At 45.6% G+C, this 26,768-nt stretch overlaps 1 protein-coding gene across 5 annotated transcripts in view; it reads left to right on the plus strand.

Annotated features, from left to right (window-relative positions):
• The window catches only part of cep128 (centrosomal protein 128), a 401,773-nt gene that overhangs the window by 52,340 nt on the left and 322,665 nt on the right, over positions 1–26,768 (plus strand). For all 5 annotated transcript variants that reach the window (XM_033027567.1, XM_033027570.1, XM_033027569.1 and 2 more), the window contains exons 9-10: positions 2,852–2,932; positions 20,238–20,312. In XM_033027567.1, the coding sequence (XP_032883458.1) occupies positions 2,852–2,932; positions 20,238–20,312 (156 nt within the window). The remainder of the gene's footprint in view (positions 1–2,851; positions 2,933–20,237; positions 20,313–26,768) is intronic.

Below are 26,768 nucleotides of genomic sequence, written 5' to 3' on the forward strand. Positions count from 1 at the left end.
TTTGTAAAAACCCTTTCCTGTAATGGGGCAACCAGAACTGCACGCCTCACAGATAAACAACAAATGACACCAAACTGGCGGCGCTGCATACTGTCTCAGTGCACTACTGATATACACTTGTACTGTACCTGAGATGCTTATCTCAGATGTATCTAAGCGCTCATGTATACTGATACTTGTACTGAACTGTAAACCAAAAGGAATCTCACTGCACCTCTGTACACATGACAAATAAAGAACATTAATCATGACCATAACCAATCTTGAGTGGCATTGCAGATCATCTCTGAAGATAATCCACGGTTTGCTTCCCCTGGTGTTCACCGCTGACAGATATTTGGTTGTCCTGTGATTTCATGAGGAATTTGCCTCTGCTGGTTTCATTCTCAATCTGTTCCGGTTGTGCCATCTGTACCGCTTGTAATTGGAACCAGATGCTCACTCATCAGTGAGGGTATTTTCTTGCCAGCTGCATACAGCAGCTTTCTTTCCCCTAGCCTCTCATCCTTATGACCAGAGGATGGTTCTGGCTCATTCTGGTGATGCGGTCATTAGCACAACAGAGAAATACAATTTCTCTCTTTGAACACAATATATGTTTGCAAAAATCATCTCATTTTTGCACATTAAGGTGGCACGGTGGCACAGTGGTAGAGTTGCTGCCTCACAGCACCAGAGACCCGGATTCGATCCTGACCTTGGGTGTTGTCTGTATGGAGATCGTACGTTCTCCCTGTGATCAATTGGATCTTCTCCGAGTGCTCCGATTTCCTCCCACACTCCAAGGATGCACAGGTTAATTGGCTTCAGTAAAAATTATAAATTGCCCCCTAGTGTGTAGGATAATGCTAGCAGACAGGGTGTTCACTGTTCAGTGTGGACTTGGTGGGCCAAAGGGCCTGTTTCCCCACTGTGTCTCTAAAGTAATGTCTACTTCCGTCCCAGTATCCCCTGTGCCAGATATCGGAGTCATTACCGTTGCTTTTTTTTTAATGGCATGAGGCATCAACTGAAGTTGCTCCTTAGATCTGTCTGTATTGGCTTGATCCCCTTTTGTCATTGAGGCTATATACAGAGAGGGGGGGAGGGGGGTGGGGTGGGGTGGTTGGAGTCAGAGGTCATGGTGGTCGGTGGGCAGAGGCCATTTTGTGTTGTGATTAAATATTTTTCCATGAGTTTTCCATCAGTCCGCCTCATTCCATTGTGGCACATGTTTGGTTTATTATTTCCTCTCTTCAGGGCCGCCAACATTGGGTGAGAGTTGGGAGTGAGAGATTGCGAGAGACCAAGCCTGAGGGAGCGTAGCGACTGAAGGGGGGATGTGGGAGGGGGGTGTGAAGGAATTTCTTTAGTCAGAGGGTGGTGAATCTGTGGACTTCTTTGCCACAGAAGGCTGTGGAGGCCAAGTCAGTGGATATTTTTAAGGCAGAGATAGATTGATTCTTGATTAGTATGGGTGTCAAGGGTTATGGTGTAGGGGTTTTCGTTTCCCTTTACTCCACTTCGGGCCCAACTGCCCGAGTTATTCTCTCCCTTGTCGGAGGGTCAAACGGCCACCACTCCACTCGAGCGGTTTCCAAGAGAGAGAGAATACAACAAAAGGGATTCCCCTAGGTTCTAGACCTCGGAATTATGGTGGGATATGATAAAAGGTTGAATTGACCAGAGTGTGCTGATGAGAGAAAACAGAAACCAAGATGGACTCAAAGCAAGTCTAAATTTACAGGCTTTATTAAACAATGAGAAATCGAATCTCACCAACACTACATAATACGTGGCTAAACTTATGCTTTAAACTAAGACTATGGACGGAAAACTATCGGGCACGTCGTAAAACTTACTTTACACAATTTTACCCCCCCTGACCTCTTTCTTCTATCCTATTTCGGGAATTTCACCAGGTCACCGGGATACTCACAGCTAGGTCGATGCAGGCCCACGAGCTGTCCAGCAGAGCAGAAAAAAAGCGAGTTCTGGCTTGACTCCTGTTTTTATACCTGAGCTTCCGTTGAAACCCCCAGGTGGTCCTCTGCATAAAAGGGTTCTTTTGATGATTCCCAGTTTCGATCTGGCATGAACAATAGGCTTCCGATGATAAGGGGTTTGCTGATGTCATGATCCCTCAGCCTGATCGTTATCCCATCGCCTGGATGGGCTCCTATTGTCTCGATGGATGGGTCATCCAAGATGGTGATTGTGCTTGTGCTGGCCTGTTTACCACCGTCTGCTGAGGCTTGGTTCCTTCCTTTGTGTATCCAAGATAATCTCGTTATCTCCGTCTCAGCCTTTCCTGCCCACACCGTTGTGTGATGCCCAGGTCCACAGGCCAGACAGGTTTGAAACTTGAAACTGATTCTTTCTGTGGATTGGGGTTTTTTCCGTTGCAGCCAGCAAATCTGTCTTTTTAAAATATCCATGTCCTTATCCGAGTTCTTCCATAATTTTGGAGGATTTGCCCCAATAACTTACAATGGGGAGAAGGCAGGAGAATGCGGTTAGGAGGGAGAGATAGATCTGTCATGATTGAATGGCGGAGTAGACTTGATGGGCCGAATGGCCTAATTCTGCTCCTATCACTTATGACCTGATCTCCTTATGATACTGCAAAAACAATGGAATGTGTTTCTTTTCAGCCTCTGCATTGTCGTGCAGGCTGCAAATGTATTCCATTGTGCAGACCTGTAGAAGCACTGCTTATCTTTGTAGCACACTTGTACCATCCATCAAAACGTTGGAACAGAAACTGCTCTCTTCTCTCCCAATTTTTGCTTCCCTTTTAAGGATCACTCTGTTTGATATTTGGAGCTTGTCATATTTGAAGTATAAGCTTTTGCTATTTCTTTCAAAAAAGGAGATGAGGAAACGGGATAAGATCGAGGAAGTGGAAGGGATGAAGAGTAAACTTTCAAAATCCGAAGAAGAAAAGTTCCTGGTAAGATATTTTGTCTGATCACATCTTTCTGGCTGAGGAATAGTTTTATAGACTTATTTTAGACTTTCGTTTTGGGACTTTTCTTTACAGCACGGAAACAGGCCCTTCGGACCACCAAGATCACCCCATACAATAACACTATTCTATACACTGGGAAAAATTTACAGAGGCCATTTAACCAACAAACCTGCACGTCCTTGGAGTGTGGGGGGGAAACCGGAAAAACATAGAAAATAGGTGCAGGAGCAGGCCGTTCGGCCCTTGGAGCCAGCACTGCCATTCAATATGATCATGGCTGATCATCCGAAATCAGTACCCTCTTCCTGCTTTCTCCCCATATCCCTTGAGCTCTAAGAGCTCTATCTAACTCTCTCTTGGATACATCCCAAGCGTTGACAGAGAGAACCTACAAACTCTGTACAGACAGCACCCATAGTCAGGATGAAACCCGGGTCTCTGGCGCTGCGTGGCAGGAAATCTACAGCTGCACCACCGCACTGTCCCATACCTTTTTAAGTATCTTGAATAACAAACAAGATTTTCAGAGAAGGCTGCACGTTATTTATATAATTTTACAGCCTAGGAACAGACCATTTGATGAATATTACATGAAATTTAACTTGTTCCTTTACTCCAGGCATGTAAGTTCATAAGTGATAGGAGCTGAATTAGGCCATTTGACCCATCAAGTCTACTCCACCATTCAATCATGGCTGATCTATCTTCCCCTCTCAACCCCATTCTCCTGCCGTCTCCCCATAACCCCTGACACCTGTACTAATCTGCTTCTTCTTCTTGCGTATGGCGTGCACAGCCTAAAGTTGTGGAACAACTTGTTCTATTTGATCTTATTTGATTGTGCATGCCGGGTTGATTGCATTCGTCGAAACAGGAAGTTCCACGTGAAGGTTGCAATCTTCCACCCCACCCATACTAATCAAGAATCCATCTATCCCTGCCTTAAAAGTATCCATTGACTTGGCCTCAACAGCCTTCTGCTTGGGAGCATTGCATTATCAGAGGTACAGCCTTTCAGATGAGGTATTGAACCGAAGCTCCAGGTGACAACATTGGAAGAGGGTGGTTGTTTCCTGAAATTACTCTTACAGCCAAGAGCAGCAAACGGAACCAATTGACTGGCCATTCATCTTCTTTGTTGCTTGCTGGACCTTGCAGTGCATGAATTGACTGCCGTGTTTGGGGACCTAAGTAACCACATGCCAAAAGTAGTTAAGTTGGACGCGGGAATAGATTAATCTGGAGTCCTTTAAACAGAACATTATCTGGTTTCTGAAATGAGGTCATGTTTGAATTATAGAGGATAAAATTGTTATTAGCTGGAATAATGCAATGTCTCCTGGCGTGTGGCTTGATGTGCTAAAGGAAGGCATGATATTTTTGAAAAGATTTGCAGGGATTTCCGCTGCTTCTCCTGGTAGTATTATGGGGAGGTAAATGTTTAATACCATATGTGATCGTACCATGTATAAGTAGGAATAGCCCGAGTGTTTTCTGCACTCTACTGCCTGTGATTTACGCACTGCACGACAAACTTGAATTCTGCCTGCTTCATAACATCTCACAGTCATTACGGCACAGAAGGTGGTTATTTGGTCCTTTGGAGTCCATGTGGAGTAATCCATTCAATTCTGTCCCCTGTGGCTTCCACCCCTCTTATAAGCAGTAGATTCCACTCACTGCGGTTAAAGCATGTTCTTCTGCATAGCCCACTTGGTCCTCTTACCCAAAGCCTTAAAGCTGCATCAGTTTGAACTTTTACCAAATGGTAATTGGAGCAGTTTTTATTTTTTTTAGTGTAGAGATACAGCGCAGAAACAGGCCCCTCAGCCCAAAGAATCTGCACTGACCAGCGTTCACTACCACTATCCTACACACTCCAGGGACAATTTACAATTTTACCAAAGCCAGTTAGCCTATAAACCTGTTTAAGAAGGAACTGAAGATGCTGGAAAATCGAAGGTAGATAAAAATGCTGGAGAAACTCAGCGGGTGCGGCAGCATCTATGGGGCAAAGGAAATAGGCAATGTTTTGGGCCAAAACCCTTCTTCAGCCTATTTCCTTCGCTCCATAGATGCTGCCTCACCCGCTGAGTTTCTCCAGCATTTTTGTCTAGCCTATAAACCTTGTACGTCTTTGAAGTGTGGGATGAAACTCCCCCTTAAAAATATCCATTGACTTGGCCTCCATAGCTGTCTGTAGAGTACATTTCTAAACTAACTCCTCCAAAACCATTACAAGAAGTGAAGATATAATTTTATTCAGGTATATTTAGTGAAATTGATAATTGATTTCCTTGGTTTCAGAAGACCATAGAAATGAGTTGAGTGTGCATGTATGATTTAAACACCCTGTTAATTTAAATCATCTAGAGAATGAAAATAAGGAAAAGCCAAGCATCAGCTCTGCTCCTTTGTGCAGAGTACACAGAGCAACAATTACTTGTATTTGTATAATGCGTTTAATGAAGTATAACATCACTCAGGAATTCATAAGGAAGGATTACCAACAACATTTGACACCAAGCATCCATTTTGAACGAGTTCATCAATAACATCTCATCTGCCTTTGGTGCAACTATTCCCTACCCTGCATTTATTAATTGTTTTCTAATACCAGATTGTACAAGCCTTAATATTGTTACCTGCTTCCTTTGGTGAAAGTGCCTTGTTGCATCTACCTCAATCAGCATGTTAAATCCTCCAATGACAGCTTCACAAGTTGATTGCCGGGATGTTGTTGCCACAAACAAGACAGTATTTATTACTCATTGATTATTTTTCCATGAGGCCAGTGTGTGTGAAACTATATACAGGAGACTAGAGTGCTGTTTAGGCAATAGACAATAGGCAATAGGTGCAGGAGTAGGCCATTCGGCCCTTCGAGCCAGCACTGCCATTCAATGTGATCATGACTGATCATCCACAATCAGTACCCTGTTCCTGCCTTCTCCCCATATCCCCTGACTCCGCTATCTTTAAGAGCTCTATCTAGCTCTCTCTTTAAAGTATCCAGAGAACCGCCCTCTGAGGCAGAGAATTCCACAGACTCATAACTCTGTGTGAAAAAGTGTTTCCTCATCTCCGTTCTAAATGGCTTGCCCCTTATTCTTAAACTGTAGCCCATGATTCTGGACCCCCAACATCGGGAACATGTTTCCTGTCTCTAGCGTCTCCAAACCCTTAATAATCCTATATGTTTCAATAATATTCCCTTTCATCCTTCTAAATTCCAGAGTATACAAGCCCAGCCGCTCCATTCTCTTAGCATATGTCAGTCCCGCCATCCTGGGAATTAACCTTGTAAGCCTATGCTATACTCCCTCAATAGCAAGAACGTCCTTCCTCAAATTATGTTTTTTTGCACATCTTTAGTTTAGTTTGGATTAGATGGGTGCCAGGTTTTCTATCCAAAGGACAACAGTGAATTCACTGCTTTTTTTTACCCTAAAATAGACACAAAAAGCTGGAGTACCTTCGCGGGTCAGGCAGCATCTCTGAAGAAAAGGAATAGGTGACTTTTTGGGTCGAGACCCTTCAAAGTCAGGGGAAAGGGAAACGAGAGACATAGAGGTTAATAGAACAAATGAAGGAAAGGTGTGCAAAAAGCAACGATGATCAAGGAAAGGTGGAGCCCACAATGGTCTGTTGTTGGCTGTGGTGTAGGTGATAACTAGTACTCTCAATTGAAGGAAGGTCGGCGAGCCCCCGGCGGGCCAAAGAAACGCTTCAAGGACAACATCAAGAACAGTCTGAAGAAATTCCACATCATATCGAGCAACTGGGAGCACATTGCATTGGACAGGCGCTCCTGGAGGAAATCCGTGCAGGAAGGATCTGCACTTCACGAAATGGATCTACGCCGTGTCACAGAGACAAAGCGACAACACCGTAAGGAGAGAGAGAAGGGGGCTCGACGACTACCAACCACCGCCAGTCTCCACTGCCCACGTTGCACCAAGGTGTGTGGATCGTGGATCGGCCTCTACAGACATCTGCAGACCCACAAGTAGACGACCCTATGGAGAGGAGAGGACAGTCGTACTCGTTTCGAGTGACCGCCAATGATGATGAACGAGTTATACGGACAGTGAAACTCAACAGGACGACAGTGAAACTAGTACGACAACTAGTGAGGGGGAGGGATGGAGAGAGGGGGGATGCAAGGGTTACTTGAAGTTAGAGAAATCAATATTCATACCGCTAGAGAGAAATCAATATTTATACAGCAGGTGATAAATTATTATTCATATTGCTTTTTGCATATCTTTTATTAATTTATTCTATTTACCTTTCCCTTTCCCCTGACTCTCAGTTTGAAGAAGGGTCACGACTATCCCTCTGATCCCATCCATTCATAAATGCTGTCCGACCTGCTGAGTTCATCTCACGACTTCGTAAGTTCTAGGAACAGAATTAGGCCATTCAGTCGATCAAGGCTTCTCCGACATTCAATCATGGCTGATCTATCTTTCCTTCTCAACCCCATTCTCTACCTTCCCCCCGTAAACCCCTGACCTCCTTCCTGATCAAGAATTTGTCAATCTCCGCCTTAAAAATGTCCATTGGCTTGACCTCCACAGCCTTCTGTGGCAATGAATTTCACAGATACACCACCCTCTGACTAAAAAAAATCCTCCTCATCATGCCTTTTATTCTGAGGCTTTGGCCTCTGATCCTAGACACTTCCTTTAGTGCAAGGGTTCCTAAACTGGGGTTAAATTTACTCCCAGGGGGTAAATTTTGCCTACCCACGGGGGAAATATGTTGATTCTGAATTGAATATAGGAGCAAAGAGGTCCTTCTGCAGTGAATCGAATATAGGAGCAAAGAGGTCCTTCTGCAGTTGTACAGAGCCCTAGTGAGACCACACCTCGAGTATTGTGTGCAGTTTTGGTCCCCTAATTTGAGGAAGGACATTCTTGCTATTGAGGGAGTGCAGCATAAGTTTACAAGGTTAATTCCTGGGATGGCGGGACTGTCATATGCTGAGAGAATGGAGCAGCTGGGCTTGTACACTCTGGAGTTTAGAAGGATGAGAGGCAATCTCATTGGAACATATAAGATTGTTAAGGGTTTGGACACGCTAGAGGCAGGAAACATGTTTGTGGAAGTCTGTGGAATTCTCTGCCTCAGAGGGCGGTGGAGGCGGGATCTCTGGATGCTTTCAAGAGAGAGCTAGATAGAGCTCTTAAAAATAGCGGAGTCAGGGGATATGGGGAGAAGGCAGGAACAGGGTACTGATTGGGGATGATCAGCCATGATCACATTGAATGGCTCGAAGGGCCGAATGACCTACTCCTGCACCTATTGTCTAAGTCAGAGGATATTTTTAAGGCAGAGATAGATAGATTCTTGATTAGTACGGGTGTCATAAGTTATGGGGAGAAGGCAGGGGAATGGGGTTAGGAGGGAGGGATAGATCAGCCATGATTGAATGGCGGAGTAGACTTGATGGGCCGAATTGCCTAATTCTACTCCTATTCCTTATGAATTCCCCCTCCCCTTCCCATACTTTCTGTCCTGGGCCTCCTCCACTATCAGTGAGGCGCTAATGCATTTAAATTGTCTATTTTGTACATATTTTTTCTTATTGACTGACTGTGTTTGGTTCTGGTATCCCGGTATCTGTTCATCATTAGTTGTTCATAAATAAGTGAAATAACATTTATATGCTGTTAAAGTTGCCAGGGGTAAACGGAATGAAAAAGGTAGGGAACCCCTGCTTTAGTGGAAGCATTCTCTCCACATTCACTCTATCTAGGCTTTTTTGGTCCAGATTTGCAGTCTAAATGTGGCTCTGATAACATTTTTTTTAACCCAGTTAGACTCCCCAATTTCTAGACCGAAATGTCACCCATTCCTTCTCTCCAGTGATGCTGCCTGTCCCGCGGAGTTACTCCAGCATTTTGTGTATATCTTTGGAGAATTCAGGATGCTGTTTTTGGGGAAACTGCTATCTTTGAAATCTCCCATCTTGGTTTCTATTTGAAAGATGCCGGAGAGTCTGGTGACACCTTCCCTGTCATTTTGAGAACTGGGGTGAAGATGCATGGTCTCCAATTTTGGTAGAACGTGTAGCTCCAAGCTCCAAGGTGTTGGTTTGCATATTGTTAGCATTGATGGCTGCCCTAAGAGGTTCATTACTATTAAATGAACCTAAAGCATGCAGAATAACTAGCACTTCAAACCTGGCAACCTCTCATTGAAAATTGATGATACTGAAACATATCCTACAGTCAGTTAAACTTTACTTGATGTTTGATTTATTAATCTCTGTTTAAAAATATTGAACAGACTTTGGCAACTTACGAAGGAAATAAAACTTCTCAAATACAGCTAAATTAGCATATTTTCTAAGGACTGGTCAAGTGTGGCACAGTCCTGTATTCCTTTCTCAGTGATGTCAAGTTGCAAATATTACCCACCTGTTAATCTTCTCCCAGTTAAGGGCCTGTCCCACTTTGCGATTTTTTTTCGGCGACTGCCGGCGTCATATCAGTGTCGCCAAAAGATTTTGAACAGTGGCGACAAAAAAATTGTTGCGCCACTTGAAAAAACACCGCGCATCATACGTCATCACGCCGCGTCATGCCTCAACTTTTTCGGTGACCTGATACGTCAGTCAATGATGCCGGCAGTCGCTGAAAAAATCGGCAAGTGGGACAGGCCCTTTAATCCCTGTTAAGAATTTCTTCGGTCAGAGGGTGGTGAATCTGTGGAATACATTGCCACAGATGGCTGTGGAGGCCAAGTCCTTGGGTATTTTTAAGGTGGGGATTGACAGATTCTTGATTAGTAAGGGTGTGAAATCGCTGGAAGAACTCAGCAGGTCAGACAGCATCTATGAAAGCAGAGGGATCGGAGGGACAGTCACTAATTTGGATCGAGACCCTGCATTAGGGTGCGACCATCTCTCTGCCTCCACAGAAGCCACCTATCATTGAGTTTCTCCAACAGTTTATTTTCTGGTAAAGATTATTAACCCAATTAATTTCAAATCATGGTTCAGCAATAACTACTTGTTAATTTTAAAATTACTAATTTTTAAAGGGGAGAAGGCAGGAGAATGGGATTGAGTGGGAAAGATAGATCAGCCATGATTGAATGACGGAGTAGACTCGATTGGGCGAATTGTGTAATTCTGCTCCTTAGTTTAGTTTAGAGATACAGCGTGGAAACAGGCCTTTCGGCCCACCGAGTCTGCGGTGACCAGCTATCCCTGCATATTAACACTATCCTACACACTCTAAGGACAATATTTTACATTTACCAAGCCAATTTACCTACATACCTGTACGTCTTTGGAGGGTGGGAGGAAACCGGAGATCTCGGAGAAAACCCACATGGTTACAGGGAGAACGTACAAACTCCGTACAAACAGCACCCATAGTCGGGATCGATGGTGCCGACATGCGGCGACATTGTTTTAGTGGCCTGGACGCGGTCAGAAAAAGGTTAGACGCCACGCAGGTTCAAAGGTTCTTTAATGATGGTTGTGAGCATCCACTCACAATGAGTTCCACCGAAAGGAAAAAACAAAACTCCCAGAAAACCCCTGAGCAGAAACCGGAAGCCTGAGGGCAGTCCCTCGTCCCTGTCCCTCAAGTGCCGAGGGCGATGACCCAAGGAGTGGCCTAATATCCAGGAACCGCCACACTGTACCTGTAAACACCGGGGAGGCCTTTATGGAGTACGGAATCGAGGCAGTCGGGCTGGATCTCCCAGCAGCAACGGAGCTGGAGGTGCCGACTGTAAGGGAATCCCCGGTCTGAGGGGAATCCCCGACCTCGCGGAGACTCGCAAGTACTGTACCTATAAACACTGAGGAGGGCTTCATGGAATACGGAAATGTGGTCGTCGGGCAGGATTACAAGTAAGACTGAAGCGTAGTGGACTTCGGCCCCTTTTCCCTACCATACTACTGGCCAACGTACAGTCACTAGAAAACAAAGTGGAGGACTTAAGGTCATGGCTGCTTTACCAAAGGGAGCTGAGGGAATGCTCTGTGTTCTGTTTCACAGAGACATGGCTCACCCCCAGCTCACCAGACTCAGCGGTCCAGCCTGAAGGGTTCTCCATTTACCGTATGGACCGTACGCAGGCGTCTGGGAAAGGGAGAGGAGGGGGCGTCTGCCTCATGGTCAACTCTGCGTGGTGCTCAGACGTGGCTGACCTATCCAACTCCTGCTCTCCACACCTCGAACTTCTGGCGGTGAAGTGCCGCCCCTTCTACCTACCGAGGGAAATCACCTCCATCATCCTGACCGCAGTCTACATCCCACCCCAGGCAGACGTCCGTCTGGCACTGGAGGAGCTGCTCGCCGTGGTCAACAGGCAACAGACGTCTTACCCCGAGGCATTTACCACCATAGCCGGGGACTTCAACAAAGCCAACCTGAAGAAATCGCTCCCTAACTTCCACCAACATGTCTCCTGCAGCACCAGAGGATCAAACAGCCTTGACCACTACTACACGACCATCAAAGATGCCTATCGCTCTATCCCTCGCCCTCACTTCGGAGAATCCGACCATTCAGCGGTGCTGCTCCTTCCTGCATTCTGGCAGCAACTGAAGAAAGCATCCCCAGAGGTGAGGACAGTACAGAGCTGGTCGGGGGGGGGGGGGGGGGGGGGGCAAAGGAACAACTCCAGGACTGTTTGGAGTCTGTAGACTGGGCAATGTTCAGGAACTCGGCAAAGGACCTGAATGAATACAATGAATAAGTCGTTACAGACTTCAAAAAGAAATGTGTGGAGGACTGCGTTCCAACAAAAACCTTCCGAGTGTTTCCTAACTAGAAGCCTTGGATGAACCATGAGATCCGCATTCTTCTGAAGGCAAGATCCCGGGCATTCAGGTCCGGCGATGCAGAGGTCTACAAGAAGTCCAGATACGACCTTGGCAAGGCCATCAAAAAGGCTAAATGGGACTTCTGCTCTAAGCTGAAGGATGAGACAGATGTTCGACAACTGCGGCAGGACTTGAATGCCATCACCTCCTTCAAGGCGAAATCAGGAGGCGGCTCAAACGACAGCGAAACATCACTCCCTGACGAGCTCAATGCGTTCTACACACGGTTCGATAGGGAGAACACTGCCTTCCCGAGCCCCTATTCGCCCTGACGGCGTTACAGTCATAGTCACAGAGGCCGACGTCAGAAGATCCTTCAGGGGGTGAACCCTCGGAAAGCGCCTGGACCTGATGGTATACCCAGTGGAGTTCTCAAGACCTGTGTAGACCAACTGGCAGGAGTTTTTGCAGACATTTTCAACCTCTCACTTCTGAGGTCTGAGGTTCCTACCTGCTTTAAGAGGGCATCAATAATACCGGTGCCCAAGAAGAGTAAGGTGACGTGCCTCAATGACTATCGGCCAGTGGCACTAACGTCTGTGGTGATGAAGTGCTTTGAGAGGTTGGTTATGGTGCACATCAACTACCTCGACAAGAACCTCGACGCATACCGCCACAACAGGTCAGCGGTAGATGCAATTTCACTGGTTCTCCACTCCGCACTGGACCACGGGCAATAAAAACACCTACGTCAGGCTGTTGTTTATAGACCCCAGCTTGGCGTTTAATACGGAATGCAAGCAGAAGCCTCCACGTGGCGCATCCCGGGCAATGCTGACGACAGAAACTGTACCACAGTGACTGACTGAAGTAGCCAATTCTGCAACCACCGACCGCCAACCATCACTGGCCAACCGGAAAGACGTGATATAGAAGATGGCCGGACACGAGGAAGAAGGCGTTTAATACCACCAACCGTTCCAAGCTGGTTACCAAGCTCACGGAACTGGGCCTCTGCACATCCCTCTGCAATTGGATACTCGACTTCCTCATCCACACACCACAGTCTGTTCGAATTGGAGGAACCACTTCATCCTCAGTAACAATTAGTATGGGAGCACCCCAAGGCTGCGTGCTCAGCCCCCTGCTTTACTCACTATACCCATGACTGCGTAGCCGGTCATAGTGCGAACTCCATCATCAAGTTCGCCGATGACACCACTGTGGTTGGACAAATCACAGATGGGGACGAGTCAGAGTATAGAAGTGAGATCATCCGACTGACCAAATGGTGCCAGCACAACAACCTGGCTCTCAACATCAGTAAGTATATCAATGGGACGTTGGTGGAGAGGGTCAATAACTTCAAATTCCTGGGCTTGCATATATCAGAAGATCTTTCCTGGACCCAGCACACCGATGCAATTGTAAAGAAGGCACATCAGTGACTCTACTTCCTGAAAAGATTACGGATATTCGGCATGTTGAAGAGGATTCTCCTAAACTTCTACAGGTGCACGGTAGAGAACATTCTGACTGGTTGCATCATGGCCTGATTCGGCAACTCGACCGTTCAGGAGCGAGAAAGATTACAAAAAGTTGTGACCACTGCCCAGTCCATCACCGGCTTTGACCTCCCCACCATCAAAGGGATCTATCGTTGCCTCAAAAAGGCAGCCAAAATCATCAAGTACCCACACCATCCTGGCCACACACTTATCTCACCACTGACATTAGGAAGAAGGTACAGGAGCCTGAAGACTAACGTCCAGGTTCAGGAACAGCTTCTTCCCCACAGCCATCAGGTTATTAAACACAAGAATAAGCTATGAGCTCTGAAGTGCAAAAGACTATATTATTATTTGGTATTTGTACGATATTTGTTATTTATTGAAATTTTTCTTTTTTTTCCCGTTATATACAATATTTCCATATTCACATATTCTGTTGTGCTGCAGCAAGTAAGAATCTCATTGTCCCGTCTGGGACATATGACAATAAAACACTCTTGACTCTTGAACCCGGGTCTCCGGTGCTGCAAGCGCTATAAAAGCCCCGTCCCATGTTACGAGTTCATTCCAAGAGCTCTCCTGAGTTTGCCTTGATTCGAACTCGGAGATTTACGGTAATGGTCACTCGTCAGTACTCGGGGCTCTATGGGACATTTTTCAAAATGTTGAAAAATCTTCATGAGTCTTCCCGTGCTTAACTGCCGTTAGCGAGTCTTCCCGAGTACCTGCCGTTAGCGTTACGAGCCGCTAAGAGACGTCCCCGAGCTCTGACGTACCCGCTACGTTCATTCTCCGTGCTTACCATGAGTTTGATTTTTAAAAAACTCGGGAGAGTTCTTAGAATGAACTCGTACAATGGGACAGGGCCATAAGGCAGCAGCTCTACCGCTGCGCCACCGTGCCATCCTATCACTTATGAACTTAACATAGATCGTGGAACAGTACAGCATTGGAACAGGCCCTTCACCCCACAATGTCTGTCGAGCACGATGCGAAGACCAACTCTTACCTGTAACATGTTAAACAGTGATAAGAGTTTCTAAAGTTCAAAGTGTTGTAAATTTATGATTAATATGGGAAGTTTAGCGACCACCTGTGGTGTTTTGTAATAGGTGCAGTGTAAATGTATTGTTATGGCTATGATTCACCAATGATTCATCCAGCAATTCTACTCTTTTAATGTAATTCTGTTGATTCCAAAGAACACATTGTACAAGTTGCAACCTCTGATATAATTACTGTACTTGGGCACATATGCATCGTTTATATATAGATTATAAAGAATGGGTTCTTTTCAAATACAGGCAATTAGATCACAATTGTAGAATTACTAGGGAAAAATGTGCTTGAGTATTGTGTTTAAATAAAATGTTGTTTTTTTGTGCTAATGGATCTTTGAAGTTATTAAGCTTCCTCGATGGGTGAATGTATGTAGAATATTAAAGTGGTGATATTATGCTGATTCTCTTTCACAAACGAACAAACAGCAATAATGTAAAATCACTAGAGGGATCGCATTTATTATGCCGCTTGTTTCACCTGAATGTTTAAATCAGAGTAAAATAGAACTCATCGGTCCATAATCTGCTTAAGGAATGAATATTACAAGTCTACCATTAATGAGGCAATTCCCCCGCACATTGACGATTTTAAATGGCAAGTTATTGAAAGTGTGAGCTGATAACATCAGCATTGAAAACTGAAGATCAGCGAGCTAAACTGAATGGGGCAAGCCAATCAAATTATTGAAGAACTTAATAGCATAAACACTGAGAAGGAAATATAAATTAAAAATGTTGAATTCGCATCTAGATAAGGATAAGAACCGGCAATGGGTGATAAAATATAGGATAAATATACCAGGGAAAGTAAATTAAAAACTTTAAAAAAATAATTCCAAATGAGGAATGAAACATAGAAAAATAGGTGCAGGGGTAAGCCATTCGGCCCTTTGAGCCAGCACCGCCATTCAATATGATCATGGCTGATCATCTAAAATCAGTACCCCGTTCCTGCTTTTTCCCCATATCCCTTGATTCCTTTAACCCTTTGAGCTAAATCTAACTCTGTCTTGGTAACATCCCGTGAATTGGCCTCCACTGCCTTCTGTGGCCAAGAATTCCACAGATAACTCTGTGGGTGAAGACATTTTTCCTCATTTCAGTCCTAAATGGCCTACCCCTTATTCTTAAACTGTGAACCCTGGTTCTGGACTCCCCCAACATGGGGAATATTTTTCCTGCCTCCAGCCTGTCCAATCCTTTAAGAATGTTATCCCAGTTTTAACCGTTAATACATTGAATGACATTTGACTGGTGGTAATGAATACATCACATTGTTAAATCACACCTGCACTGACTGGTCAAGCCTTCCTCGGGTGATTGTAGTCCGCTGTGCAATAACTGTAACTTCATGTTACTGGATGGTGCCAGGACTCTAGGGCCTGAGCTATAGGGTTAAGCAGGCTGGGTCTCTATTCCTTGGAGCGCTGGAGGATGAGGGGTGATCTTATAGAGGTGTACAAAATAATGAGAGGTATAGATCGAGTAGACGCACAGTCTCTTGGCAGAGAAGGGGAATCAAGAACCAGAGGACATAGGTTTAAGGTGAGGGGTGGGGGGGGGGGAGGAAGATTTAATAGGAACCTTTTCACATAGTGATAGTATGTTTAATAGTAATGTTTTCACATGGTGGATGGTGGGTGGATGGAACGAGCTGCCAGAGGAGGTAGTTGAGGCTGCTGGTAGCACAACGTTTAAGGAACATTTGGAAGGTACATGGATAGGGCAGGTTTAGAGGGTTGTGGGCCAAACGCAGGCATGTGGGAATGGTGTAGATGGGACATGTTGGTCCAGTGTGGGGAAGTTGGGCCGAAGGGCCTGTTTCCGCACTGTATCACTCTGACTATATATCCCTCAGCGATGAATTTGATTGCAAGGTATGGCTTCTGTGAAGTTGGGTGTAAAATGGTGTGTTTCTGAGATCAACACTTGGATTTCCGCCTTTAACCTGGCATCTGTCCCAGCCTAAAGCTGTTCGAGTGCATAAGCCTTGACAGCAAGTGAGAATTGATTCCAGTTGCTCAAATACAATTGTTCTTGGGGAATTCAGAAAAGTATCAGCAGAAATAACACTGGCCAAATACTTTGAAAATGGCAGATGCTTTATGAACTTAGCGAATAGTGAAAGGCCTGGATAGAGTGGATGTGGGAGAGGAGGTTTCCATGAGTGGGAGAGTCTAGAACTAGAGGGCGCAGCCTCAGAATAAAAGGAAGCACCTATAGAAAGGAGATGAGGAGGAATCTATATAGTCAGAGGGTGATGAAACTGTGGAATTCATTGCCACGGACGGCTGTGGAGACCAAGTCATAGGATTATTTTAAGGTGGAGATTGACGGATACTTGATGGTAAGGGTGTCGAGGGTTATTGGGAGGAAAATGGGGTTGAGAGCGAAAGATCTGCCATGATGGTAGATCTGCCATGATTGAATGATGGAGTAGACTTGATGGGCCGAATGGCTTACCTCTACTCCTATGTCTTATGGACTTATGAATTGGAGGTGTAAGATCATGAGGTGAATAGATAGTCTAGATGCACAGAATCTTTTAGCCAGGTCGGGGAGTCAAGAACCAGAGGATAAAGGTTTAGGGGGGAAATTTAATAGGAAGCTGAGGAGCAACGTTTTCACGCAGAGAGTGGTGGGTATATGGAATGAGCTGCCAGAGGAGGTAGTTGAAGCGGGTACTATAACAACATTTAATAGACGAAGTGTCTGAAGCAGGGTCTCGACCCGAAACTTCACCTATTCCTTTTCTCCAGAGATGCTGTCAGACCCACTGACTTACTCCAGCTTTTTGTGTCTATCTTCAGTATAATCCAGTATCTGCAGTTCCTTCGTACACATTTACTAGCCATTTTGACAGGGACATGGATAGGAAAGGTTTAGAGAGATATGGACCAAATACAGGCAGGTGGTATTGGTGTAGCATCTTGGTCGACATGAAAAAGGTGGGCTGAAGGGTCTGTTTCCGTGCTGAATGACTATGAACATTGTGATTTGCGGTGAGTTCAAATTGAACGAGTGCAGATGAGTAAAATGTGACCATTGCACATTTCCCGCAGCACCTGAACTTCCAGATCAAAAGCACCACCTTACGTTACCACTGACATTTCTGCGCATTTTGCATGTTGGTGAATTAATAGCGTGTCTGGGATGGCTTTATCATTAGCGCATAAGTGTGTTGGAGCTACATGAACTCAATTCATATAGAACCTTTCCAGTCAATAAACAAGGGAGGCACTTAGCTGAATTATTCATTCAAACCCATATCTGCAGGGAAAGGATCATGTTAGCCTCCCCTGAAACTTATCACTGGCAATACAGAAGCACATTACACTGATTTTCATCATGCTTGAATGGGATTTTAGCTCATTAATTGGTTGACAATTAATGCCCTCTAAAGTGGTCCAGCAGAGCTTCTCAGCTGCAGATTAATTCTCCACAACCATAACAGGTTGTGTTTAGATTAAAACTTCAATGTTTTAAAATGCCCATTGACTCTGCACAGTAAGAAGTTGGTTCCTTCCCTCCTGGCGAGTTATAAATGTAGTCTCTTGGTATCACTTGTGTTCGAAGAACAGATTTTTGAAAACCCTTTGGATAGCCTGTTAAGAAGTAATGCTCCCTATTCTGTGTGAGTATTCTGCTAGGCAACTGTTTCATAAAACACTGGCTACAATCTTCCCATCTCCACCCCTTTCTGCTTTCCACAGAGACCGTTCCCTCCGTAACTCCCAGGTCAACTCGTCCCTTCCCACCCAAACCACCCCCTCCCCAGGTACTTTGCTGCCTTCCCTCACAGTGAGAAACGTTGATCCCGCTGTGGGGGGATGTTTTTTTATGTTTAATGTTAAATTCTATGATGTTGCGTTTTATTTGTGTGCTGCAATGGCTACTCAAATCTTCACTACACCAATTGGTGTATGTGACAATAAATGTCCTTTGTCCTTTGTCCTTCCCCTGCAACCGCAGGAGATGCAACGCCTGTCCCTTTACCTTCCCCCTCGACTCCATCCAAGGACACAAAAAGTCTTTCCAGGCGAGGCAGAGGTTCACTTGCACCTCCTCCAGCCTTATCTACTGTATCCGCTGTTCCAGGTGTCAACATCTCTACATCGGCGAGACCAAACCCTCGACGATCGTTTCGCTGAACACCTCCGCTCAGTCCGTCTTAACTAAGCTGATCTCCCGGTGGCCCAGCACTTCAACTCCCCCTCCCGTTCCCAATCTGACCTTCAGTCCTGGGCCTCCTCCATTGTCAGAGTGAGGCCTAGCGCAATTTGAAGAAATAACTCCTCATATTTTGCTTGGGTAGGTTACACTCCAACGGTATGAACATTTGACTTCTCTAACTTCAGGTAGCCCTTGCTTCTCTTTCCCTCCCCCTTCCCAGTTCTCCCACTAGTCCCACTGTCTCAGCCTACCCCCTCCCCTGACATCAGTCTGAAGAAGGGTCTCGACCCGAAACATTGCCTATTCCTTCTCTCCAGAGATGCTGCCTCACCCGCTGAGTTACTCCAGCATTTTGTGTCTAGCTTCATAAAACACGATGGTCTACGATCTGAAATGCACGGATTCCGTTAAAGGTGTGGTCCAACATCAATCGGTTGAGTACCAACAATTCCCTGGAATATTTCAGTGAGGCCAGTGACTCTAAGGAAGAAGGATGGATGCAAAATGCTGGAGTAAAGGGCCTGTCCCACTTGGACGACCTAATCCACGAATTTAGAAGACCCTAGACGAGTTGAAAAAAATGTCAAGGTCATGCTGACTCACCAAAGTAAAAGACCTCCTACGATTATGTCTACGACCTCCTACGACTATGTCTACTCGTGGACATTTTTTATCAGGCTGGAAAAAACAGCGCGACCTACTTGATGCCACGAGTACGCGGAGACCACTCACGAGTATGAGGAAGAGTTACGAAGACCTCCTACGACCTTGTGGTGACCATGCTGCGAGTATGAGTCAAGGGCAAACTCGGCAGAGATCGCCAATTAGGTCGTGAAAGTGGGACAGGGGCCGGTCAGCCGGTCAGGCAGCATCTCTAGAGAAAAGGAATAGTGACGCCGGGTCGAGACCCTTCTTCAGACAGAGTCAGGGGAGAGGGAGACGAGTGAATGAAAGATATGCACAAAGCAACGATGAACAAGGAAAGGTGGAACCCACAAAAAGATGTGATAGGAGCAGAATTAGGCCATTCGGCCCATCATGGCTGATCCATCTCCTCTTCATAACCCCATTCTCCTGCCTTCTCCCCACAAACAGTGACACCCGTACAATGTTCCATGTTGACTGCGGGCTAGGTGATAACGAGTAATACAGACAGTGAAACTCGACAGCACGACAGTGAAACTAGTACGACGACTAGGTTAAGGGGACGGAGAGAGGGATACAAGGGTTACATGAAGTTAGAGAAATCAAGATTCATACCACTGGGTTGTAAGCTGCCCAAACGAAATATTAGGTGCTGTTCCTCCAATTTGCATTGGGCCTCACTAATAGTGGAGGTGGCCCAGGACAGAAAGTATGGGAATGGGAGGGGGAATTCATAAGGAATAGGAGTAGAATTAGGCAATTCGGCCCATCAAGTCTACTCCGCCATTCAATCATGGCTGATCTATCTCTCCCTCCTAACCCCATTCTCCTGTCTTCTCCCCTTAACCTCTGAAACCCGTACTAATCAAGAATCTATCTATCTCTGCCTTAGAAATATCCCCTGACTTGGCCTCCACAGCCTTCTGTGGTAGTGAACTCCACAGATTCTCCACCCTCTGACTAAAGAGTTAATGTGTTTGGCTCAGGTGTGTGGGTCAGGTACATTCCTTCAATCACGTTTGAGCATCATGGAGTATTATTCGGAGCACAGTGATTACATTAAATCGGCGTGTATGCTGATATTTCTTTTTGTAATGTTTAAGATTGAGCACGAGCTCAGCCGCACACGACGAAGGCTGGATCAATCAGAAGGAAGTCGGGAAACGCTGGCCAGTCAGGTATGTAATGCACAGTTACTAATTAAGTGACAACTGTGAAGAAAGTCTCTTTTATTTTAGTTCATTCTCAGGCGCTCTTTGTATTGTGGAACCTCTTCTGAATCTTTGGCTGTTATTTAGGTGTAAGTTCATTATCGTCACACGTACCGAGGTACAGTGAAAAGCATGCTATCCAAACAGATCAGTCTGAGGAAGGATCTCGACTCGAAACGTCACACATTCCTTCTCTGATGTTCTGATGTTAATCATCTTCATGCAGGTCTCGGGGAGTAATTTAACATTGTTAATTAGTCAGTGTAAATAACCATAGTGTAGGTTAATAGCACAATGTATCAAAGGGGAGTTGATGGGCATGTGTTAAGGATAATAGTTGGAGGAGTACAAGGATGTAAGGACAATGAGACTAATTGTTGCCATGTGGGCCAGCATAGATTCTTTGGACTAAATGGCCTCATTCTAGGTACCAATGTGGCCTTTTCTTTAAGATGGGTGGCACAGTGATAGAGCTGCTGCCTTACAGTGCCAGTGACCCGGGTTTGATGCCTGTACAGAGTTTGTACATTCTCCTTCTGATTGCGTGGGTTTTCTCCGGGTGCTCTGGTTTCCACCCACACTCTAAAGACATACAGGATTGTACGTTAATTGACTTTGGTAAAATTGTCAATTGTCTCTAGTGTGTAGGATAGTATTAGCGTCCGGTGGGATTTCTCGTCGTTGCGGGCACCGTGGTCCAAATGGCCTGTTTGTACGCTGCCTCTATATCTCTATCTACCTCGATAAGTTGGGCTTCAGAACATCTAGTTTTGGCTAATGTTTATACCAACATATTACAGCTGACGTTTCAGGTTGAGACCCTTTCGGGTCGAGACCTCATCTGACGAAGGGTCTCCACCTGAAATGTCGCCAATTCTTTCTCTCCATAGATGCTGCCTCACCCGCTGAGTTTCTCCAGCATTTTCTGTCTACCTTCGATTTTTCCAGCATCTGCAGTTCTTTCTTAAATATTACAGTTGACTACTTACTACCAATTAAAGTAGGTCCTTTATCACTATTCACCTCCTACATCCCTGTCTACTGCCTGTTCTGAACCTCCAAACATTAAAAGGTATTAGACAATAGACAAAGACAATAGGTGCAGGAGTAGGCCATTCGGCCCTTCGAGCCAGCACCGCCATTCAATGTGATCATGGCTGGTCATCCCCAATCAGTGCCCCGTTCCTGCCTTCTCCCCATATCCCCTGACTCCGCTATTTTTAAGAGCCCTATCTAGCTCTCTCATTTCTGCTCTATCTAGTTCTCTCAATGTATTGGTTTAAGTTTCCCCACTGAACCCATGCAGGACGTCTATACTGACAACAGTGTACAGAGCTGTACTGTGGGAGAGGACACCTTTCAGAAGAAAAGTTAAACTGAGACAAACCCAGTTTGTCTGTAGTTCAATTTGATCTTGCAGCCTCGTTCAAAAGAGAAAGTTTTCAGAAAAGACAAACACTCAAACGACATTGTTTTTGTGGTGAACAGCTGTGCACAAATTAGCTGTGTTGTCGGATAATGCTGACAGAAGGGCTTCTCGATGGCACCCATAAAGTTCCAAATTACTGAATTAATTGAACTTTATTTCGCTGTCATTACGGCATTGAGCGCCTGACCTTTGTCTTGTTTGTCCAGAATTATTGCAATTACAGTGACGTTCCTCAAAGTTTATTGTGCATCCATTTAAAAATCACGATCAATGTTATTAGGCGCCTGTTCTTGTTATAACCCATCCCAACTGCACTGCACTGCTGGAAAAGATCACCTTTTATGTTAAAGTACTTTATTATGACATTTTTATCCTCCCCCTGCCATTTTCCAAATTTTACTTCTGCTTTCTGTGTGTGGCTGCCATTGCAGAGGATCGGTGAGCGGAAATGCATTGATGCCAGCTATTCACATTAGACAATAGACAATAGGTGCAGGAGTAGGCCATTTGGCCCTTCGAGCCAGCACCGCCATTCAATGTGATCATGGCTGATCATCCCCAATCAGTACCCCGTTCCTGCTTTCTCCCCATATCCCCTGACTCCGCTATCTTTAAGAGCCCTATCTAGCTCTTTCTTTAAAGTATTCAGAGAACCGGCATCCACCGCCCTCTGAGGCAGAGAATTCCACACTCACAAATCTCTGTGTGAAAAAGTGTTTCCTCATCTCCGTTCTAAATGGCTTACCCCTTATTCTTAAATTGTGGCCCCTGATTCTGGACTCCCCCAACATCAGGAACATGTTTCCTGCCTCTAGCGGGTCCAAACCCTTAATAATCTTATGTTTCAATAAGATTCCCTCTCATCCTTCTAAATTCCAGAGTATACAAGCCTAGCCGCTCCATTCTATCAACATATGACAGTCCCGCCATCCCGGGAATTAACCTTGTAAACCTACGCTGCATGCCCTCAATAGCAAGAATGTCCTTCCTCAAATTAGGGGACCAAAACTGCACACAATACTCCAGGTGTGGTCTCACTAGGGCTCTGTACAACTGCAGAAGGACCTCTTTGCTCCTATACTCAACTCCTCTTGTTATGAAGGCCAACATGCCATTCGCTTTCTTCACTGCCTGCTTACTTTCATTGACTGATGAACAAGGATTCCCAGATCCCGTTGTACTTCCCCTTTTCCCAACTTGAATAATGTTTACTTTTGCTTAGAGATACAGGATGAAAGCAGGCCTTACGCCCCACCAAGCCTTCACCGACCAACCATCACCCCGTACACTAGCACTATCCTACACACTAGGGACAATTCAACTTTTTTTTTTACTGAAGCCAATTAAACTACCAAGCTGCACATCTTTATTCAAATGTCTTTTAGTTTGTGGACCACATAAGCCCACCCACTCTGCGCTGACCAGCGATCATCCGTACACTATTTGTACCCTAGACACCAGGGACAATTTATCAAAGCCAATTAACCTACGAACCTGCACGACCTCGGAGTGTGGGAGGAAACCGGAGCACCCGGAGAAAATCCACATGGCCACAGGGAGAATGTAAAGAAAAAAAGCGCACAGACTGCACCCATAGTCAAGCCTGGATCTCTGGCGCTGTGTGGCAGCAACTCTACTGCTGCACCACTGTGCTGCCCAAAAGTTAGGTGTGCATAAATGTGCTATCCAAATATGTAAGGCTGCAGATACTTGGCCACCTGCTGATTATGATGGGCAACGACAACTATCATTGTTGATTATTGACATAAATGTCCGTGGCCATGAACTTCAGAAGGAAGGACTGAGCAGGGCTCGAAATTAACGGTTGCCCGGGTGCCACTGACAACACAAAGTGCCGCCGGGCACCCTAAATGGCGAGTCATTTTGCCCGGCTTGGCAACTTGGTTTATACCGTAGACCGAAGTGTGGCGGAGGGTCGGAGCGAATGACGGGCCCCGCGCAGCAGCAGCGGCCGCTGCTCTATCTCCTCCCCCTGCTCCTGCTCCTGCTCCTGCCCCCCGCCCGGCCTGATAACGGCCGCTGCTGCCACTCTGCTTTCAAAGCAAACCCTTGGAGGAGGGAGGTGTCGGTCAGAGGCGGAAGGGGAGGGGGCTGAGGATAGAGCGCGGTGATTGGAGGAGGGAGACGTGCCAAAACACTCTCGGCAGCCTTGCACTGCAGCCAGGACCGATCCCGGTCTCCGGCGCTGCAGTAATCGCTGCCGAACCGCCACTGGACCATCCCCCCACCCACGCCGAGGGTGGCCAGAGGCGTCGGGAGTCAGACGGGAGCGGTGCCCCGAGGCCACAGCCAGCGCAGAGAAGCAGCGCTAAACCCAGCTTAACTGTGCCTGTCCCGCCAGCTTAATTTACAGCCCTGTCTGGATTGAGACAGGGCTGTAGGCGAGACAGGCAGAGTTGAGCTGCATTTAGCGCTGGATTGAGCTGAAATTACCGTTCACGGGGCCTCCGAATCCTCGCGCGTGTGTGAGTGTGCGCATGTGCACGCGGGCGCCAAGATATTCTGTCCCCGGGCCCCTCTATATTTTGATAGCGATTTCCGTGCCTGACAGGTGTTGTCCAAGGAGCGCTGGCCTTCCTTCCCACATCCTCTGCCCCTTCCACTCTCTCTCTCTTGTACGCCCCCTCCACTCCCCTTATCCTGAGACCCCTCCTCTCCATCCCGCACTGATCCACATTTCTGCCTCTATTCAGTCCTCACTGATATCCCCTGTGCTCTCCTCCTCATCTACTCCCCCACCCCCCCTCCCCATCTATTCATCCTGCACTGATCTCCCTATCCACCTCGCATTGATTCTCCTGCCACTCCCCATCAATCTTACAATGGTCCCCCCAATTGATCCTGTACTGACCCACCCTTCCCATCCATCCTGCACTGCTCCTCCCCTTCATCCAGCACTGCTCCCCCATCCATCCTGCACAGACCCCCCCTCCCCCCCCCACCCATTCAACCCACTGTCATCCCCGCGTTCTCCCCTCACAATTTTACCTACTCCAACCAACACGCACTAATTCCCCTGCCTCAATCCATCCAATCCACATCGATTGCCTACTCAAGCCTCCCCCACCACCATCTATCCATCCTGCACTGATTCACACCCCCACTCCCCACCCTATTGTGCTGGAAATGTCTTCAGAGCTAACATCGACTGTTTGATAATCAGAATGCTATCAAATATGTTTTAATTCCCAATGTTATTATTTGATTTAATCCATAAAGATGGATTAATTAAATTGTGAACACGTGAAACATTAAAATCGCAGTGTTCGATTGTCACTGCTACCGTTGACACGTTATTACAGAATTCATTTTAATGGCGAATCAATGCTCTTAATATGGATTATCATTACTGTAGTTATTTACTGAGCAACATTCACAACTATATGTTGGATTTATCCAGGTTTTACTTCTACAGTCAGTCATATACATCACAAATTTGGTCAGGAGTTATTTCAGTTGAAATGTTAAAGTTAATTCTGAAGTGGGAATGATGGAAAAAGCGTTTATCAACAATTTTTTTAAAAAATTGTTGCTTACAAACTGGGTATCTTCATTGCTGTTCACAACACATACATCTAATCTGAATGTCCGGTAATGTGGCGTCTTGACACCTTTAAATATATTACCAAAAGAACATTTGCTGCATTTATGTCCTTTGGCCATCTCTTGTTAGTTAGTGTAATGTTTAACCTGTCAGATGGGTATAGTCAGTGTTAACAGCTATTATCATAAAATGCCTTTAGAAAATTCCTTGCAACCTGTATATTTTGTTGTGGATAAATTATGTGGGAAACGAGAGTGTTTCTGTACCAATAGCAATAACGACCCATGCTATGGCCATGTCATGATAATTTTCGGTCCTTCACAGAAAACATGCTTGCATCAATCTGTAGTGTGCATGGTTAAGCATATATGTTATCAAGGTCCAGGATTTATTGACACAGGTTGATCATACGCTGAATAATCCAACCACATTTTTGTTTGGAAGTGGAAAGAAATAATAAAAATTGCATTAATTGCAATGTGTAAAAAGAGTTGAGATACTGTATTATAATTTTGCTGCATGTCATTGTGGTATATATCATGTCTTGATTGGTGAATTTGTTAGTTTGTGACTTTATTTGAAGCAGAAATAATAGGTGAATGCTTCATTGAGCATAATTCCGACTGGTAACTACGCACTTCGTCCGAGCACGCGTCATGCAAGCCATCTTAAATGACCACCTAAACTGTCATTTGGCAACCTAAAAAGCAGCCAAGGTTGCCCGGCTGGCAACAGGGAAAAAAAGTTAAGCGAGAGCCCTGCTGAGTAGTGGATCATTGAACGGTGAAATGCCAGAGATGCTGCCTGACTCACTTTGTGTCTTTAAAATTTTTTATTTTGGTGGTCTACTTGAGATTCTGGTTCTTGGTGACTCTCACACGATATCGAGCTCCTGGGCAGAGAGAAACAGAGCAAATGTTTTGTGTCTGTGTAGGCTGGAACTGCAGATGCTGGTTTACACCCAAGGTTGACACAAAATGTTGGACTAACTCAGTGGGTCAGGCAGCATCTCTGGAGAGAAGGAATAGGTGACATTTCTGGTCGAGACCCTTCTTCAGACTGAGAGTCAGAGGAGAGGGAAACTGGAGATAATGAATGGTACAAAGAGAATGTAATGCGTGAAAATGACAGATCAAAGCAGACGATAAGAAGGAAATGTAGAATGATTTATTGTTGGCCGAGGAAGGTGACAACGAAGCACACAAACACTCGGACGGTGAAACTATTAAGAGAAGGTTACTGTTGCGCAACGGTAGAGTTGCTGCCTTGCAGTGAATGCAGCGCCGGAGACCCAGGTTCAATCCCGACTAAGGGTGCTGTCTGTACGGAGTTTGTATGTTCTCCCCGTGACCTGCGTGAGTTTTCTCCGAGATCTTCGGTTTCCTCCCATACTGGTAAATGTAAAAAAAATATGTCCTTAGTGTGTGTA

This window comes from Amblyraja radiata, chromosome 9 (genome assembly GCF_010909765.2).
Source record: "Amblyraja radiata isolate CabotCenter1 chromosome 9, sAmbRad1.1.pri, whole genome shotgun sequence".
Classification (NCBI taxonomy): domain Eukaryota; kingdom Metazoa; phylum Chordata; class Chondrichthyes; order Rajiformes; family Rajidae; genus Amblyraja; species Amblyraja radiata.